This window comes from Hypanus sabinus, chromosome 3 (assembly GCF_030144855.1).
Source record: "Hypanus sabinus isolate sHypSab1 chromosome 3, sHypSab1.hap1, whole genome shotgun sequence".
NCBI classification, from domain to species: domain Eukaryota; kingdom Metazoa; phylum Chordata; class Chondrichthyes; order Myliobatiformes; family Dasyatidae; genus Hypanus; species Hypanus sabinus.
In genome coordinates, this window is record NC_082708.1 from 53,778,668 (window position 1) to 53,795,065 (window position 16,398).

The following is a 16,398-nucleotide window of genomic DNA, read 5'->3' on the forward strand; positions in this document are numbered from 1 at the left end:
AACCAACCTGAAAAACTCAAATTTAACAAATTGAAACATTTTAACTTGCCTGATGGGAGCACAAAATTGACAAAGCTGCCTTTTTTCAGCCAGTCTGCATAATCAAATCTCTCTAGAATTTGCTTCAAAATTGTGCATGCATTACTCATGCTTGGCCATTTCAACTTCTAAATGGAGTTTTCTCAGGTGTCAGTTTTAAAGGACTCCACAAAGCAGGCACATCCTTCACTGTCACATTTTCAACCATTGAATCAGTGGGCATCTTAGAAATTTCCAGGTAGAGGCAATTTAAAAATACGTAGCAACTAAATCATAAGTGAGTTAAGTATGCCAATGCACATGGGGTCAGGGTGAGAGGGAATCAAGGGAAGTGCTGTAACCAAGACAACTAAATACTATTTTAAGATCACGGAAATTTATCTGGGAGACATTGCTGACTTGAGTTCTCTTATCCTGCTGTGAAGTTAAAAGTTTGCAGAGACATCAACAGTGGTATTTTTCCAGCAGGCATAAATTAACCCAAGTTACATACTGGAGGTAAAGTATATCTTTACCCTGGGTTCAAAGTTTTTTTTTATCTTTAAACACTTTTTACACATGGACACAAGTTTTATTTCACTCTGAACTAAATGCCAAGTTTCACCCTTCACACTTGCTTCCACTGAGAGGTTCCTCTCAGGTAATAGGTCTTCCACGCTTTTCTTATTGTTTAAGAGCAATGTAGCACTGAGAATAAACTGAGAAGTAAATAACCTAAGCAAAATAAGGACAAGAGGTAGTTTCCACATGCAAGTCTGTGCAGCAGCATTGTAAAATGTATTAATCACTTTCTAATGACAAAGCATTAAGTAAATAGATACCCAATTTGAAAGCATTTAGAAAGTGTAAAATTTAATGCAAGTTTGCAAACACCATTGCTTGAAATCTGCATGAATTTGAAAGTAAAAGAAATGCTAAAGTAGATACAGAATTACTCCTTTATTATAAATATGTATAAACTTATGGATTTTAACAATTAAATTTTCAAAATTACAGAGCCAATCACAAACATTAGCAAATACTAAAGAATCTGTTTAAAAAAAGTTTACATTTTACAATCATGTCAATCTATTTCAGTATTTGCAATGTTGATAGCAGAACTTAATTCTTCACCGACAGTAAATTACCATCAAAAAATTTAACTCCATTCTATGAGTGGAATTGATAAATCACCTGGTATTCTGCTGCAGTAATCTGAACACCACCAAAATATGATGCATAACCAAGGCAAAAATAAAAATCATCCAAGTCTACCTGTCAATTTCCACTTTTAGTGCTGGAATGCAATTACTACATTGCATCTCAACAATTCTCAAATGAAAAGCTTCCAAAGGTTGTAATTACAACAATTTTTTCTCCAAATCAATTGGCAGGGTTAAAATACCTCTCCTCTTGAGTTCAACAGGACTGTAAACGTCACAAAACCATGTTATGTGTACGTTTAAGATTGATTATACTGCTTGTTAATGTTTGTCAATTTTTTATTCTGAAACATGCAATATCCAACAAAAAATTGACATCCAAAGACCAGCAAAGTTTTGCACCAAGGCAATAACCAGTATTACACCATTCCAAACCCTTAATGTAAGATTTTAATAGTGTGCTTAGCCATGGGGCAGTTTAAGAAATTTGTCCACAATCAGTTATTGTAATGGTGTTTCTTGTGTGGCCATCTTTTGAACCAAATGTTTCAATTAGTTTTACAATATCCATGCCGCCTTTGACATAGCCAAAAACCACGTGTTTAAAATCTAAATGTGGGGCTTCTTTCAGCGTGATGAAAAACTGTGAATTATTGGTGTTGGGGCCTTTATTTGCCATAGACAATAAACCAGGGCAGGTGTGTCGCAAACTAAAGCTTTCATCTTCAAATTCATTGCCATAAATGGACTTTCCACCAGTTCCATTCGAGTGAATGATATCACCACCCTGAAACAAAATACAGTTCCATTAAGTAACATTGCAAAGCTACATATCATCCATATTTTAAACCTAATTCCCCTAAGATTAGTTATGTATGTTTCACTGTGAATTGCTGCACACTTGGCAATACAATAATTTTGAAGATACTGTTTCTGCTAATAACTCTCAGACCATCCCCTTGCAAAATTATTTACTTAAGCATGAACTCAAATTAAGCACCAGAAGGGTTGCTAAGAATTTATGCTGAAATAGGGGGAAATTCATGTCATCTTAGACTTAGATAATGGCTTTTCCAGTTTTAACTTTTTTGAAATCTATATGCATAACAACTTTGAGCACAACATCACAGTTAGTTACAATATTTAAATGAAAATACTAGTGGCACATCTGTATGCCAATGTTTACTTTCAAGAATTTATTTCAATACTGGTTGTTCCCTCAATTATGGAACACTGGTGCCAGTAAACATTTAGAGCAAGACAGAAGAAGAATTGTTTAAGAAAACAAAGATGTTGTTTATAATTAAAAGACATGGATAGTTATTTGGTAAATCAAATAGGGAATTAAGGTCAAATTTGGTTATATGTGGAACCTCCCGACCCAGAGGCAACTACAGTGGTGCTAGAAAGTTTGTGAACACTGTAGAATTTTCTCTATTTTTGCATAAATATGACCACAAATGTGATCAGATCTTCATGCAAGTCCTAAAACTAGATAAAGGGAAACTAATTAAATAAATAACAAACATTATACTTGTTCATTTATTTATTGAGAAAAATATCCAATATTACATGCATTTGTTGGAAAAAGTATGTGAACCTCTGGGGTAATGCCTTCTACAAAAGCTATTTGGAGTCAGGTGTTTCAGTCAATGAGATGAGATTGGATGTGTGGGTTGTAGAGGTGCCCTGCCCTTTCAAAAAGGACACAAAGTCAGGTTACTGACAGAGCCTGCTCTTCTCAAGAAAGATCTGTTTATGTGCAATATACCTTGATCAAATCAACTTTCAGAGGACCTTAGAAGATTTGTAGAGATGCATGAAGCTGGAAAAGGCTACAAAAGCATTTCTGAATTCTTGAGTGTTCATCAGTCCACAGGAGAGAAATTGTCCACAAATGGAGGAAACTCAGTATTGTTGCTACTCTCCCTTGGGAGTGGCCATCCACCAATGGCGAAGGAAGAGAACTAGAATCCAAGGGTAACAGCAAAAGGCCTGCAGAAATCTCTAGAGCTTGCTAAAGTCTCTGTTCATGTGTCCACTGTAAGAAAAAATTCACTGAACAAGAATGATGTTCATGGAAGGACACCACAGAGGGAACCAGTGCTCTCCAAAAAAAATTGCTTCACATCTCAGTCTGCGAAAGACCACCTGGATGTTCTACAACGCATCTGGGACAATGTTTCTGTGGACAGTTGAGTGAAAAGTTGAATTTTTTGGCAGAAATCCACATTACTATGTTTGGAGAAAAAAGGGCACTGCACACCAGCACCAAAACCTCATTCCATCTGTGTGGAAGAATGGTGGAAGGAGCGTCATGGCTTGGGGTTGCTTTGCTGCAATGCTGAGGGAACAGTGAATTCAAAATAGTATCAAGACATCTTCCAGGAGAATGTCAGGGTAGCAGTCTATCACCTGAAGCTTAATAGAAGTTGGATAATGCAAAAGACAATGATCCAAAATGCAAGAGTAAATCAACAACAGAATGGCTTAAAAAGAAGAAAATTTGTTTTGGAATGGCCAAATCAAAGTCCTGACCTTAATTCTATAGAAATGTTATGGAAGGAACTGAAGCAAGCAGGTCATGCAAGGAAGCCCACCAACATCCCAGAGATGAAGCAGTTTTATAAGGAGGAGTCTTAAAATTTCTCCAAGCCTATGTGCAGGACTGATCAACAGTTGCTGGTATTTCAACCATTTGGTTGAAATTATTGCTGTACAAGGGGGTCAATACCACTTACTGAAAGCAAAGGTTCACATACTTTTTCCAACAAATACATGTAATATTGGATCATTTTTCTCATTAAATAAATGAAGTATAATGTTTGTGTTATTCATTTAATTGGGTTCTCTTCATCTAATTTTAGGACTTGCATGATGATCTAATCACTTTTTAGGTCATATTTATGCAGAATAGAGAAAATTCACAAACTTTCTAGCACCACTGTATCTTAAATGTCTTCAAAAGAAAATCAGTTGAGTACATGTTGCTCAACATTTTAGAGCAACAAAGTAAAGGCAGAAAACTTGTGTGGAATATGAACACCATAATCAATAACTAGGCTATTTCTATGTTTCATGCAATTCTTGATACTGAAATTTAGCAGGAAAGGACAGTTTAGAATCCATTAAGCTATGGCTAGGTAGGCTGTATCAGAGAAATTGCAGGATAAAAATCTATCTCCCCAGTCATATATTTTATTTACTATGACAAGGATGGTAAATGAATTTTAATAAATACCTGGCAAACAAATCCTGGAATGACCCTGTGGAATAGTGAATTTTTAAACCCAAAACCTTTCTCCCCAGTGCAAAGGGCTCTGAAATTTTCAGCTGTCCGTGGAACCTTATTTGCTAGCAGCTCCATAATAATTCGTCCCAAGATCTTCTCATCAACTGATACATCAAAATAAACAATAGGATTATTGCTATCTGATTGGGATACAACTTGCGATTCTTCAGATTTTTGGAGCTGTGAAAGTGCTTTTTGACATTCTTCAAATTTTGTCTTGTAAACTGCAGCCAACTCTGGAGTTTTGAATCTGACAGCAAATTGTTCTATTTTTGCTTCGCCATCTGAAAAATTATATCACATATTACTTTCCTACTAAATAGGAAGAGACAATTTATCTTAACATAATAATGACCCAAGTAATTTAAAAGTCCATTTACTCTCAGTTTTGAAGAATATAGACTATAGAGAATTCTAAAATGTGTTACTGGAATATCCATAATCATATCTAAAACATTTTTAAATTATTTGTAATTTAAGTAATGAAGGACAAATGCTTACCAGTGTAATCTGCTGCAGTCCAAACATATGCATTACTTGATGTATTCAGTAATTTGAGTTCCATTTCATCAGTAATAACATGATTTGCACAGACCTTCAGAACCTGTTCTCTCCTCATAAGAATACGGTAGCAGTGCTTTTGAGAGTGGTACAGAATTTTTAGATCTCCAACACCTCGCTCTTTCCACTGAGAAAGATCTCTGTCCCATCGATACAGTTTGCATCTTTCTTTAAATATAATTTCTTCATCCTCTTCACCAGATTTTGTTTCAACCTAATATCACAAAATAACTGTTAACTCTTCAGACTTTCACCATAAAAAATTTCACTGAAAATTTATAAAGACCTTATCAAGGGGACAATATTGGCCAATAATTGTGTTACAATGTTAACTACAGACCCTAATTCTAACAATTAATTAGACAAGGATGCATTAAAATTTCTAGCATAAAAACAGTTCACTTTAATATTTAATTTGCAATTAGATGACTCAGGTGATAAATGAATTGAACATTAGCTGTACAGGCAGTCCCTGGGTTATGTACGAGTTCCGTTCCTGAGTCCGTCTTTCAGTTGGATTTGTACGGAAGTTGGAACAAGTACATCCGGAATTATTTAGCGTCAGTTAGTCAAACGTTTGTCTCAGTATATAGTATATATTTTACCTTTCTATGCAAACAAAACACTTAAGAAACGTATGTATTCCAATAATTAAAGCACTGCGTCGCTTAGTAATAATTGTAGCTTTCATCGGGGCGGCGCCTTTCACATGCTCCATTATTCTCACTTTATCTGTTATCCCTTAAAATTGACCCGATTGTTGACCAACTGTAGCCTAACACTTTTCCAATGACTGATGGCGTTTCACCTCTTTCCAAATGCTTTATTATTTCCACTTTATTTTCAATCACGATCGCTTCCCGTCAATGGAACAGAAACACTGCGGGCAACGGCTCCCGAGGTCCGCGGGGTCCTAAGGACTACCGCATTGAGACAGGCTAAATGGGACAAGTGGGGGCTGTGCTGGGTTTGGGTATTTAATCATCCACAATATTCCGCGTGGGAATTTAAACTGGAGGTGGCAGTGTTTTTTTTAAAAAACGAGGTCGAGTTGTGAGCTCGACATCAACCCGCCACGGGAATGGTCTATCAGTGGATCGAACTTGGGAAACTCCGTTCTCCAGCCTGGCGTTGATCTCACTCCACCACCAGCTGACTGGAACGGGGGGTGGGGGGGGGGGGGGCAGGGTCAGGTTGAAACTTATTAAGAAAAATTTAAGCCAAATACAAAGTTAAACACTCAACACAGTGTCAACGGCAACGACTTAAAATGGCAGACGGCGTTCTCCTTCCTTGGTTCGTAAGTACAAGTTGTCCGTAAGTCAGACATTCGTAACTTGGGGACTACCTGTATTGACAGGAAAATCTAAGGTTAAATGACTAATTGAATGCGTTTAGGATTTGGAACCCTACAGCTGGTATATGCCTATCCTTGATGGCTTAATTTATATAAATGAGAAGGGACATAACTAAAAAGTAGAATGGTGGTGAATCAGTGGACCAGAACCCACTGATACTTGGAATTGTCACTGTTTAGCTGCTTAACAAACAAAAGGTGACATGCCTATGGCGCATAAGAAGCCACTGTACTGACATGAAGGCTGCCATAACTCATCCATGGATGGCCTGACCACTGCTGTCATTAATTTCATTTCAGATTGTTCAGGTTTCAGCTGTTTTTTTCTCACCCCCAGGTGTTGCCAATCCAGCAGATAATGAGGACTCAGGATAACTTAAAAGCATCACCTTTAATAGCTTTCGCAAAGTGTTCCTCAATAGCAGAAACATTTTGAAACTACTAAATTTTTTTTTAAATAAACTTCTACAGTGGATGAAGTTGGGGGTTGGAGTTTTGCTGGCTGTCAAAGCACCTGAGGAAGTTTCAAGGGTTGCTTTCTTTAATGTACCATTGCAAGTCCTGCTGCTATGAACACAAGACTGAAGAAAAAACTCCAACAGAGCAGTATTGGGAATTCAGATAACATGTAGATGCAAAGGCAAGCTAAGATTTTTACAACGTGTTTGTTAAGCCATATTTTGGAAAAAGTAACAATGTTGATGGGGGTCTGTAAAGAGTACATGATTTATACAAAATAAAAGAATACCTTTTCACAAGCTAAGTGGAAACAACTGATTAACAGAAATGATTTAATGAAGAGGCAAAATGGCATCAGAATGGAACAATATTAATGAAATTAGCAGGTTCTCAGTTTAAAAGAAAATCAAGATTTGACCTTCTAAAATACAGTATCCCATGGTCAATTTAATCTCCTTTAAAGGGAACTAGTGATTTTAGATTTGTATAAAGTTTTAATAAGAGACCATTTATCATTTCCATCACCAAAGTTTAAGACAGTTCAACATTTTGGTAACAAACTGGAAAGATAGTTTCAACAGTTTTCAAAATAACCTGTCACAGCTTACAAATTAATTATTTTAGTAGCTTTGAGGTGTCCTCTAGTATCAAGACACCCTCCTGAACTTTGTTCATCCTTTAGAAAGGAGTGGTTCCATTAGACAGACGTAGCATGGATTCAGAAAGGGCAGGTCCTGTTTGACAAACTTACTGGAGTTCTTTGAGGACATAATGAGTGCAGTGGATAGAAGGGAACAGGAGGATGTCATATACTTGGATTTCCAAAAGGCATCCGATAAGGTGTGGCACAAGAGGCTTAGAAATAATTCGTTAACCGATTGGAAGGCAGAGATTTGGTATAAATGGGTGTTTCTCCAGTTGGCAGTCAGTGGTGAGTGGGGTGCAGCACGGTTCAGTGCTGCTGTTTACCATTTACATTGATGATCTGGAAGAGGGGATTCAGTGTAGCGTAGCAAAATTAGCTGATGACACTAAACTGAGTGGAAAAGCAAATTGTACAGAGGATGTGGAGAGTCTGCACAGGGATATAGATAGGTTAAGTGAGTGGGCCAAGGTCCAGAAGATGGAATACAACGTTGGTAAATGCGAGATCATCCACTTTGGAAGAAATAATAGAAGAGCAGATTATTATTTAAATGGTGAAAGATTGCAACATGCTGTTGTGCAGAGGGACTTGCGAGTGCTTGTGCATGAATCGCAAAAAGTTGGCTTCCAGGTACACAGATTAAGGCGGCAATTTTAGTCTTCATCGGTAGAGGGATTGAATTCAAGAGCAGGGAGGTCACCTATACAGGGTACTGGTGAGGCTGCACCTGGAGTACTGTGTGCAGTTCTGGTCTCCATACTTGAGGAAAGAAACTGGCTTTGCAGGCAGTGCAGAGGAGGTTCACCAGGTTGATTCCAGAGATGAAGGGGTTAATCTATGAGGAGAGATTGAGTCCCCAGGAACCATACTCTCTGAAATTCAGAAGAGTGAGAGGGGATCTTATAGGAACATACAAAATTTTGAAAGGGATAGATAAGATAGTAGGGAAGTTTTTTTCCATTGGTAGGTGAGACTAGGACTAGGGGACATTGCCTCAAGATTCAGGGGAGAAGATTTAGGATGGAGATGAGGAGAAACTGTTTTTCCCAGAGAGTGGTGAATCTGTGGAATTCTCTGCCCAAGGAAGAAGTTGAGGCTTCTTCACTAAATATATTTATGATACAGTTAGATAGATTTTTACATAGTAGGGGAATTAAGGGTTATGGGGAAAAGGCAGGTGGATGGAGCTGAGTTTACTGACAGATCAGCCATGATCTTATTGAATGGTGGGGCAGGCTCGATGGGCCAGATGGCCTACTCCTGCTCTTACCTCTTATGTTTTTATGTTGTTTAGATTTTTGATAGAATGACACAGATGACCCTTGCTATGGGTGGAGTTTACTGTGCTGGAAAACTAAAGTTTTTCAGCAATATTATGCTAAAAATACCATGTTATCTGTGAATGCAGCAAGAAACACCAGTTGATAAAAGAGATTGCATTTAGACACCCCTCCCTGCACGAATTCTGAGAGTGTCAATTTTATTCTGTTCTTCAGATGTGAGTAGAGATTTATGAATTCTGCATTGGTGAATTTCTGTTAACAAAGTAGTCACCTGCATCCAAAAGTGTCGAGTGCATGACAAACTAAATCTACAGGTACATTTTCCCTCATTATTGCCATAACATACACAACTTAGAGGTGCTACTCATCCACTAGATGGGGTAAGATCATTTGTGTTCATTGTCCCTTTGATCATTTTGATTCACAGTGATAAATTATGCCAGCACTACTGCTACTTCCCACCTCATCTTCATCATTGTTTTGTAAATAATGATCTTGTGTAAATTTAGTAAACTGAATGATTTCAACAATGTTTACGGAATGACAAAGACTACTTAATCTTGCGTTAAAGGATAGTACTATATAGTCAGAGTCATAAGGCACAGAAACAGGACATTTGGCCCAACTGGTCTAAGTTAACCAAGATCACTATCTGAACTAGTCCCAACTGCCTCTAAACTATTCCTATCCAAATACATTTTAAATATTAACCCACCCCCATCAAACATTTCCTCAGGGAGCACATTACATGAGACCACTTCCTGGGTAAAATAGTTGCTCCTCAAGTTCCTATTAAATCTCTCTCCTTTCACCTTAAACTTTTGCTTTCTAGTTCTTATCGCCATCCCTAGGAAAAACAACTGAATCCATTCAGCCTATCTATACTCATTATTTTATACATCTCTTTTAAGATCATGTGTCATTTTCCTATGCCCCTATGAAAATAAAATCCAAGATTAATCAATGCATCTTCAGAACTCAGCTCCTCAAGTCCTAGCAACATCAAATCTCCTCTGCACTCTTTTCAGCTTAATATCACCTTCACTATTGCAGTGACCAAACTAGTGTAAATTACTGTGATTCAGTATTATAGGCAACCTTAATATCTTAGTATTTTCCCTTCTGATCAGTTTTCCCAAGCTTATTGGAAAAGAATAAACATGGGGCACCAGGGAGGTAAACCCCAGTTGATAAACACTGTTTTGGGTGTCTGTTTACACTTTGTTTCAAAAACATACTGTATACAACACCCATGAAGCATTTAGCCATCTTGCTTCAGCACTACTTGGTGAAATTTACAACACACTGAAATTCTGTACACAAACTACCTCAGTGCAGCCAGCTTAAATCTGGGCTGATGGGGTCCAATATCTGGCAGGCTAGTGAATTTAAACTAGTCTGGCAGGAAAGTTGGATCCTAAGCAGCAGGGAAGCAAATGAGAGGCTGGAAAGTGATACAAGTGTCAGTGACAATTTGAATTAGAATAACAGGCAGGGAAATAGCAGGGAGCGAGGAAAGCCAATTGGATTAAATTGCATTTAGTTTAATATAAAAGGTACAACAAGGAAGGCAGATGAACTCAGTATGAATAGCTGTGTGGGGCTGATACATTACAGCCATTACAAAAAACATGAATAAAGGAGGGAAGGACTGGCAGCTTCACAAAGCAACATACACAGAATGTTGGAGGAACTCAGCAGGCTAGGCAGCATCCATGGAAAAGAGTAAACAGTCAATGTTTCAGGCCGAGATGCTTCAAGAAGGAGGGAATTGCTTTTTTTTTTAAAAGGAAATGTTACAGCTCAATTTATGAGCTTTACTGAAAGATTATTATTGAATTATTGAAAGAAATTAGTGATGGTTTATAAGTAAGGGGATGATCACATTGTTGGGCTTTGACTATAAGCCCCCAAATAGTCAATGGGAATTAGAAGGCAACCCAGATGACAAGGGAAGTTGAGACCCAGAAGCACACGGGATACAGAGAAGTACTCAAAAGAAGAAAACAATGAAGGCAAAGGAAGATTGCTTTGTCAGAGATTATGTAAATTCCGGAGATTTTTTCAGTATATTAAGGCAAAAGAGTAAGCAATAATACAGCCTTTCAAAGACCAAAAGGGTCTGGTGATACAGGACAAGATTGGACAAAGTCAGCATGGTTTCAAGGGAAAATCTTGGTTGATGAACCAGTTGGAATTCTTTGAGATTACAACTTGGATAGCAAAAAAGGATGCAGTGTATGTTGTATATCTGGACTTTCAGGAAAGCTTTTGACAAGGGGCCACACATGAGGCTGCTTACCAAGTTAAGAGCCCATGATATTACAAGAAAGTTACTTGGCATGGTTAGAGCATTGGCTGATTGGAAGGAGTCAGCGAGTGAGAATAAAAGGATCCTTTTCTGGTTGGCTACCAGTGATTAGCGGTGTTCCGCAGGGGTTGGTGTTGGGCCCGCTTCATCAATGATTTAGATGGAGTAGATGGCTTTGTTGCTGAGTTTGCAGATGTTATGAAGATTAGTGGAGGGGCAGGTAGTGTTGAGGAAACAGGTAGGCTGCAGGACTTAGATTAGGAGAATGGGCAAGAGTGTGACAAATGAAATACAACGTAGGACAATGCATGGTCGTGCTCTTTGGTAATAGAAATAAATATGCAGCCGATTTTCAAAACGGGAAGAAAATCCAAAAAACTGAGATGCAAAGGGACTTGAGAGTCCTTGTGCAAAACACCCTAAAGGTCAACTTGCTGGTGGTGAGGAAGGCAAATGCAATGTTAGCATTCATTTCAAGAGGTCTAGAATACAAGAGCAGGGATGTGATGCAGAGGCACTGGTGAGGCCTCACCTCGAGTATTGGGCTCATCTAAGAAAAGATTTGCTCACATTGGAGGGTTCAGAGAAGGTTCACAAGGATGATTCTGGGAATGAAAGGGCTATCATACAAGGAGCATTTGATAGCTCTGGGTCTGTACTCACTGGAATTTAGAAAGATGAGGAAGGATTTCATTGAAACCCTTTGAATGTTAAAAGGCCTCGGCAGTAGATGTGGAGAGGATGTGGTGGGGGAGTCGAGGAAAAGAGGGCACAGCCTTAGAATAGAGGGGCGTCCATTTAAAACTGATGCAGAGTCATTTCTTTTAGTCATAGCATGGTGAATTTGTGGAGTTTATTACCACAACCAGCCGTGGAGGCCAGGTCACTGGGTTTATTTAAGGCAGAGCATGATAGGTTCTTGATTGGACACAGCAATAAAGGCTATGGGGAGAAGGCTGAGGAGGGGACAAAAGGATCAGCCATGATTAAATGGCCCAATTCTGCTCCTGTATCTAATGGTCTTAATAAGACAGCAATTTTGTACAGATCTATAAGAACTTCAACACATATTTGACAGGTTCCTTCATGGTACGCTAGTATGGAAGGTTAGATTGCATGCGATCAGGAGATAAATTCATAAGTAGCTCAGTGGAAGGAAGCAGAGAAAGGTGGCTGAGGGCTGCTTCTCAGACTGGAGGTACAGTGGCATGCAAAAGTTTGGGCACCCTGGTCAAAATTTCTGTTACTGTGAATAGTTAAGTGAGTAGAAGATGAACTGATCTCCAAAAGTCATAACGTTAAAGATGGAACATTCTTCTCAACATTTTTTGTTTTATACAGTTTTAGAGTGGAAAAAAAGGAAAGGAAGTTTGGGCACCCCAAGAGATTTGAGCTCTCAGATAACTTTTACCAAGGTCTCAGATCTTAATTAGCTTGTTAGTGTTATGGCTTGTTCACAGCCATCATTAGGAAAGGCCAGATGATGCAAATTTCAAAGCTTTATAAATACCTTGGCTCCTCAAACCTTGTCCCAACAATCAGCAGCCATGGGCTCCTCTAATCAGCTGCCTAGCACTCTGAAAATTAAAATAAATGATGCCCACAATGCAGAAGGCTATAAGAATATAGCAAAGCATTTTCAGGTAGCCGTTTCCTCAGTTCATAATGTAATTAAGAAATGGCAGTTTACAGGAAAGGTGGAAGTCAAGTTGGGGTCTGGAAGACCAAGAAAACTTTCTGAGAGAACTGCCCGTAGGATTGTTAGAAAGGCAAATCAAAACCCCTGTTTGACTGCAAAAGAACTTCAGGAAGATTTAGCAGACTCTGGGAGTGGTGGTGCACTGTTCTACTGTGCAGCGACATCTGCACAAATATGACCTTCATGGAAGAGTCATCAGAAGAAAACCTTTCCTGTGTCCTCACCACAAAATTTGGAGTCAGAAGTTTGCAAAGGAACATCTAAACAAGCCTGATGCATTTTGGGAATAAGTCCTGTGGACTGATGAAATTAAAATAGAACCTTTTGGCTGCAATGAGCAAAGGTATGTTTGGAGAAAAAAGGGTGAAAATTTTCATGAAAAGAACACCTCTCCAACTGTAAAGGACGGGGTGGATAGATCATGCTTTGGGCTTGTGTTGCAGCCAGTGGCATGGGGAACATTTCACTGGTAGAGGGAAGAATGAATTCAATTAAATACAAGCAAATTCTGGAAGCAAACATCACACTGTCTGAAAAAAAAGCTGACGATGAAAAGAGGATGGCTTCTACAACAGGATAATGATCCTAAACACACCTCAAAATCCACAATGGACTATCTCAAGAGGCGCAAGCTGAAGGTTTTGCCATGGCCCTCACAGTCCCCCAATCTAAAATCTGTGGAGAGACCTCAAAAGAGCAGTGCATGCAAGACAGCCCAAGAATTTCACAGAACTACAAGCCTTCTGCAAGGAAGAAGGGGGGAAAATCCCCCAAACAAGAACTGAACGACTCTTAGCTGGCTACAGAAAGCGTTTACAAGCTGTGAACTTGAGTGTTAGTAAGTACTGACCATGCAGGGTGCCCAAACTGTTGCTTCGGGCCCTTTTCTTAATTGTTATTTTGAAACTGTAAAAGATGGAAATAAAAAAGTAATCTTGCTTAAAATATTAAAGAAATGTGTCATCTTTAACTTTATGTCTTTTGGAAATCAGGTCACCTTTTACTCACTTAGATATTCACAGTAACAGAAATGTTGACAAGGGGTGCCCAAACTTTTGCATGCCACTGTTGTTTGTAATTTATATACATGATTTGGATGTGAATGTACAAGGTATAGTGAGTAAGTTTACAGATACCAAAATAAGCGTTGATAATCTAGGCTATGAAAAGTTACAGAAGGATCTTGATAAACGGGCTAAGGATTGGCAAGTGGTTTTTAATCTGTTTAGATAGGACCCAGGGAAACCTGCAGAAGGCAGAAGATGGGAGCAGATGGAGCACATTCTGCATAGAGGTCTGTGTCTAGTGGTGTTCTGCAGGGATTTGTTCCTCTGGGATCCCTGCTGTGATTTTTATAAACAACTTGGTTGAGGAAGTGAAACGGTAAGTTAGTACATTTGCAGATGACATGAAGTTTGGTGATGCTGTGGATGGAATGTTGTCAAAGGGACGTGGCTGGGATGCAGAACTGGGCTGAATAGACTGAGTTCAATCCAAAAAAGTATAAATTGGTAGTCTGGAAGGTTGAACTTGAAGGAAGAATACAAGGTTAATGGCAGGATTCTCAGTGGTGTGGAGACACACAACATTCATAGATCCCTCAGCTGCTCCACAAGTTGAGTGGTTAAGGAGGTGCATAGTATATTAGGATTCATAAATCAAAGAATCGAGTTCAAAAGCCATGATATAGTGTTGCAGTTCTGCAAAACTCTGGTTAGACTACACTAGGAATATTGTCACTTTTACCAATCACCTTTCCAGCTCTTAGCTTCATCCCACCCCCTCCTATCATTTTGCATTTCCCCCTCCCCCCACTACTTTCAAATCTCTTACTATCTTTCCTTTCGGTTAGTCCTGACAAAGGGTCTCGGCCCGAAACGTCGACAGCGCTTCTCCCTATAGATGCTACCTAGCCTGCTGTGTTCCACCAGCATTTTGTGTGTGTTGTTGTTTGAATTTCCAGCATCTGCAGATTTCCTCGTGTTTGCTCTAGGAATATTGTGTTCAGTTCCAGTTCCCTCATTATAGGAAATGTGGAAATTTTAGAGAAGGTGCAGAGATTTATCAGGATGCTACCAGGATTAGAGAGCATGTTTTATGAGGAAAGGTTGAGCAAGTCAGGGCTTTTCTCTTTGTAGTGGAAGAGGATGAGAGGTGACTTGATAATGATGCACAGATAGAGTGGGCAGCTACTGCCTTTTTCCCCAGGGTGGAGATGGATAATACAAAAGAATAATTTTATGATGATTGGAGGAATGCTTGGGGGGGGGGGGGGAGAAGGAGGGTATCAAAGGTAGTTAATCTTTTAGACCAAGTAGTGGGTGTGGGGAATCTGGCACCAGGAGTGGTGGTAGAGGCAGGTACATAAGGGACATTTGAGAAACTCTTAGATTGGCACATGGATGAAAGAAAATTTGAGGGCTACATCTGAGGGAAGTCTAAATTGATCTTGAAGTAAATTAAAAGTTGGCACAACGTTGTGGGATGAAGGGCCAGTACTGTTCTAAATGTGAGATATTGCATTTTGGGAGATAAAGCAGGGTACAGCTCTGGGAAGTGTTATGGAGGGCAGGTGCAGAGTTTGCTGAAAACAGCATTGCAGGTAAATAGTGTGATGAAGGATTTTGTCCTGCTGATTTTCAGTGAGGGCGACAAATCTAAGGATTGGAATTATTCTGCAGTTATAGCAATGTTGGGTGAGGCTGTGGAGTATTGTGTACAGTTTTGGACCCCCTCTTATATAAAAGATGTTTTTAAATGAGAAAAGAGTGCAGAAAAGATTTACCAGGACTGTCGCCTGGATTGGGGTCAGAGTTACAAGGTTGCATAGACTAGAACTTTATCCCTGGAATATAGGAGTGACTTAATAGTGGTATACATGATCATGAAGGACACAGGTGGGGTGAAAACAGTCTTTTTTTCCCGGGGGGAGGTGGCACTAAAAACAGGAATGCATTGGTTTAAGATCAGACGTGAGAAATTTAAAAGGGACAGCAGGAACAGCTTCTTCACACAAAAGGGTGGTACCCACTTGGAATGAGCTGCCGGAACTGGTTGAGGGAGGCACATTAAGAACATTTAAAAGATATCTAGATAAGTAACATAGATAGGAGAGGGTTAAAGGGTAATGAGCCACATGCAGGCAGATAGAACTAGCTCACTGGGCAACATAGTTGACATAGACTAGATGGGCCAAAGAGTCTGTTTCCACGCTATACGAGTATGATTTGGGGATAGACCACATTATAGTAGTTACTGATGACCTTAAAAGGTATGAAGTTGGACAAAACTCCAGGGCCTAACCAAGTATATCCAAGATAACCAAGAGACAAGAGAAGGAATTGCAGGAGCCCTGGCTGAGATACTTGCATCATTAGCCATGGGTGAGGTGCTGGCAAAAATATTGTGCCTTTATTGAAGGAGAGCAAAAAAAAACTGGGAACTATAGATCAGCAAGTCTAATCTTTGAGGTACATAAATTAATGGAGATGATTCCAAAAGATACATCTGCAAAGAGGTTGATTCAGGGTAGTCAGCATGGATTTGTGCATGGGACATCTTACAAACTTGATTTAAATTTTTTGATGACGTGACCAAGGAAGATGATGA

The 16,398-nt window shown here is 39.1% G+C and overlaps 1 protein-coding gene across 4 annotated transcripts in view; it reads right to left on the minus strand.

Annotated features, from left to right (window-relative positions):
• Positions 1 to 963: 963 nt before the first annotated feature.
• Positions 964 to 16,398, minus strand: part of ranbp2 (RAN binding protein 2) — a 73,014-nt gene continuing 57,579 nt past the window's right edge. For 3 of the 4 annotated variants that reach the window (XM_059964360.1, XM_059964359.1, XM_059964362.1), the window contains 3 exons: positions 4,975 to 5,248; positions 4,423 to 4,757; positions 964 to 1,968 (listed from right to left, as the gene is read on the minus strand). In XM_059964360.1, the coding sequence (XP_059820343.1) occupies positions 1,660 to 1,968; positions 4,423 to 4,757; positions 4,975 to 5,248 (918 nt within the window). In that variant the 3' untranslated portion in view covers positions 964 to 1,659. Of the gene's footprint in view, positions 1,969 to 4,422; positions 4,758 to 4,974; positions 5,249 to 13,639; positions 13,659 to 16,398 lie in introns of those variants that run through there. The other variant, XM_059964363.1, reaches the window with a different exon arrangement.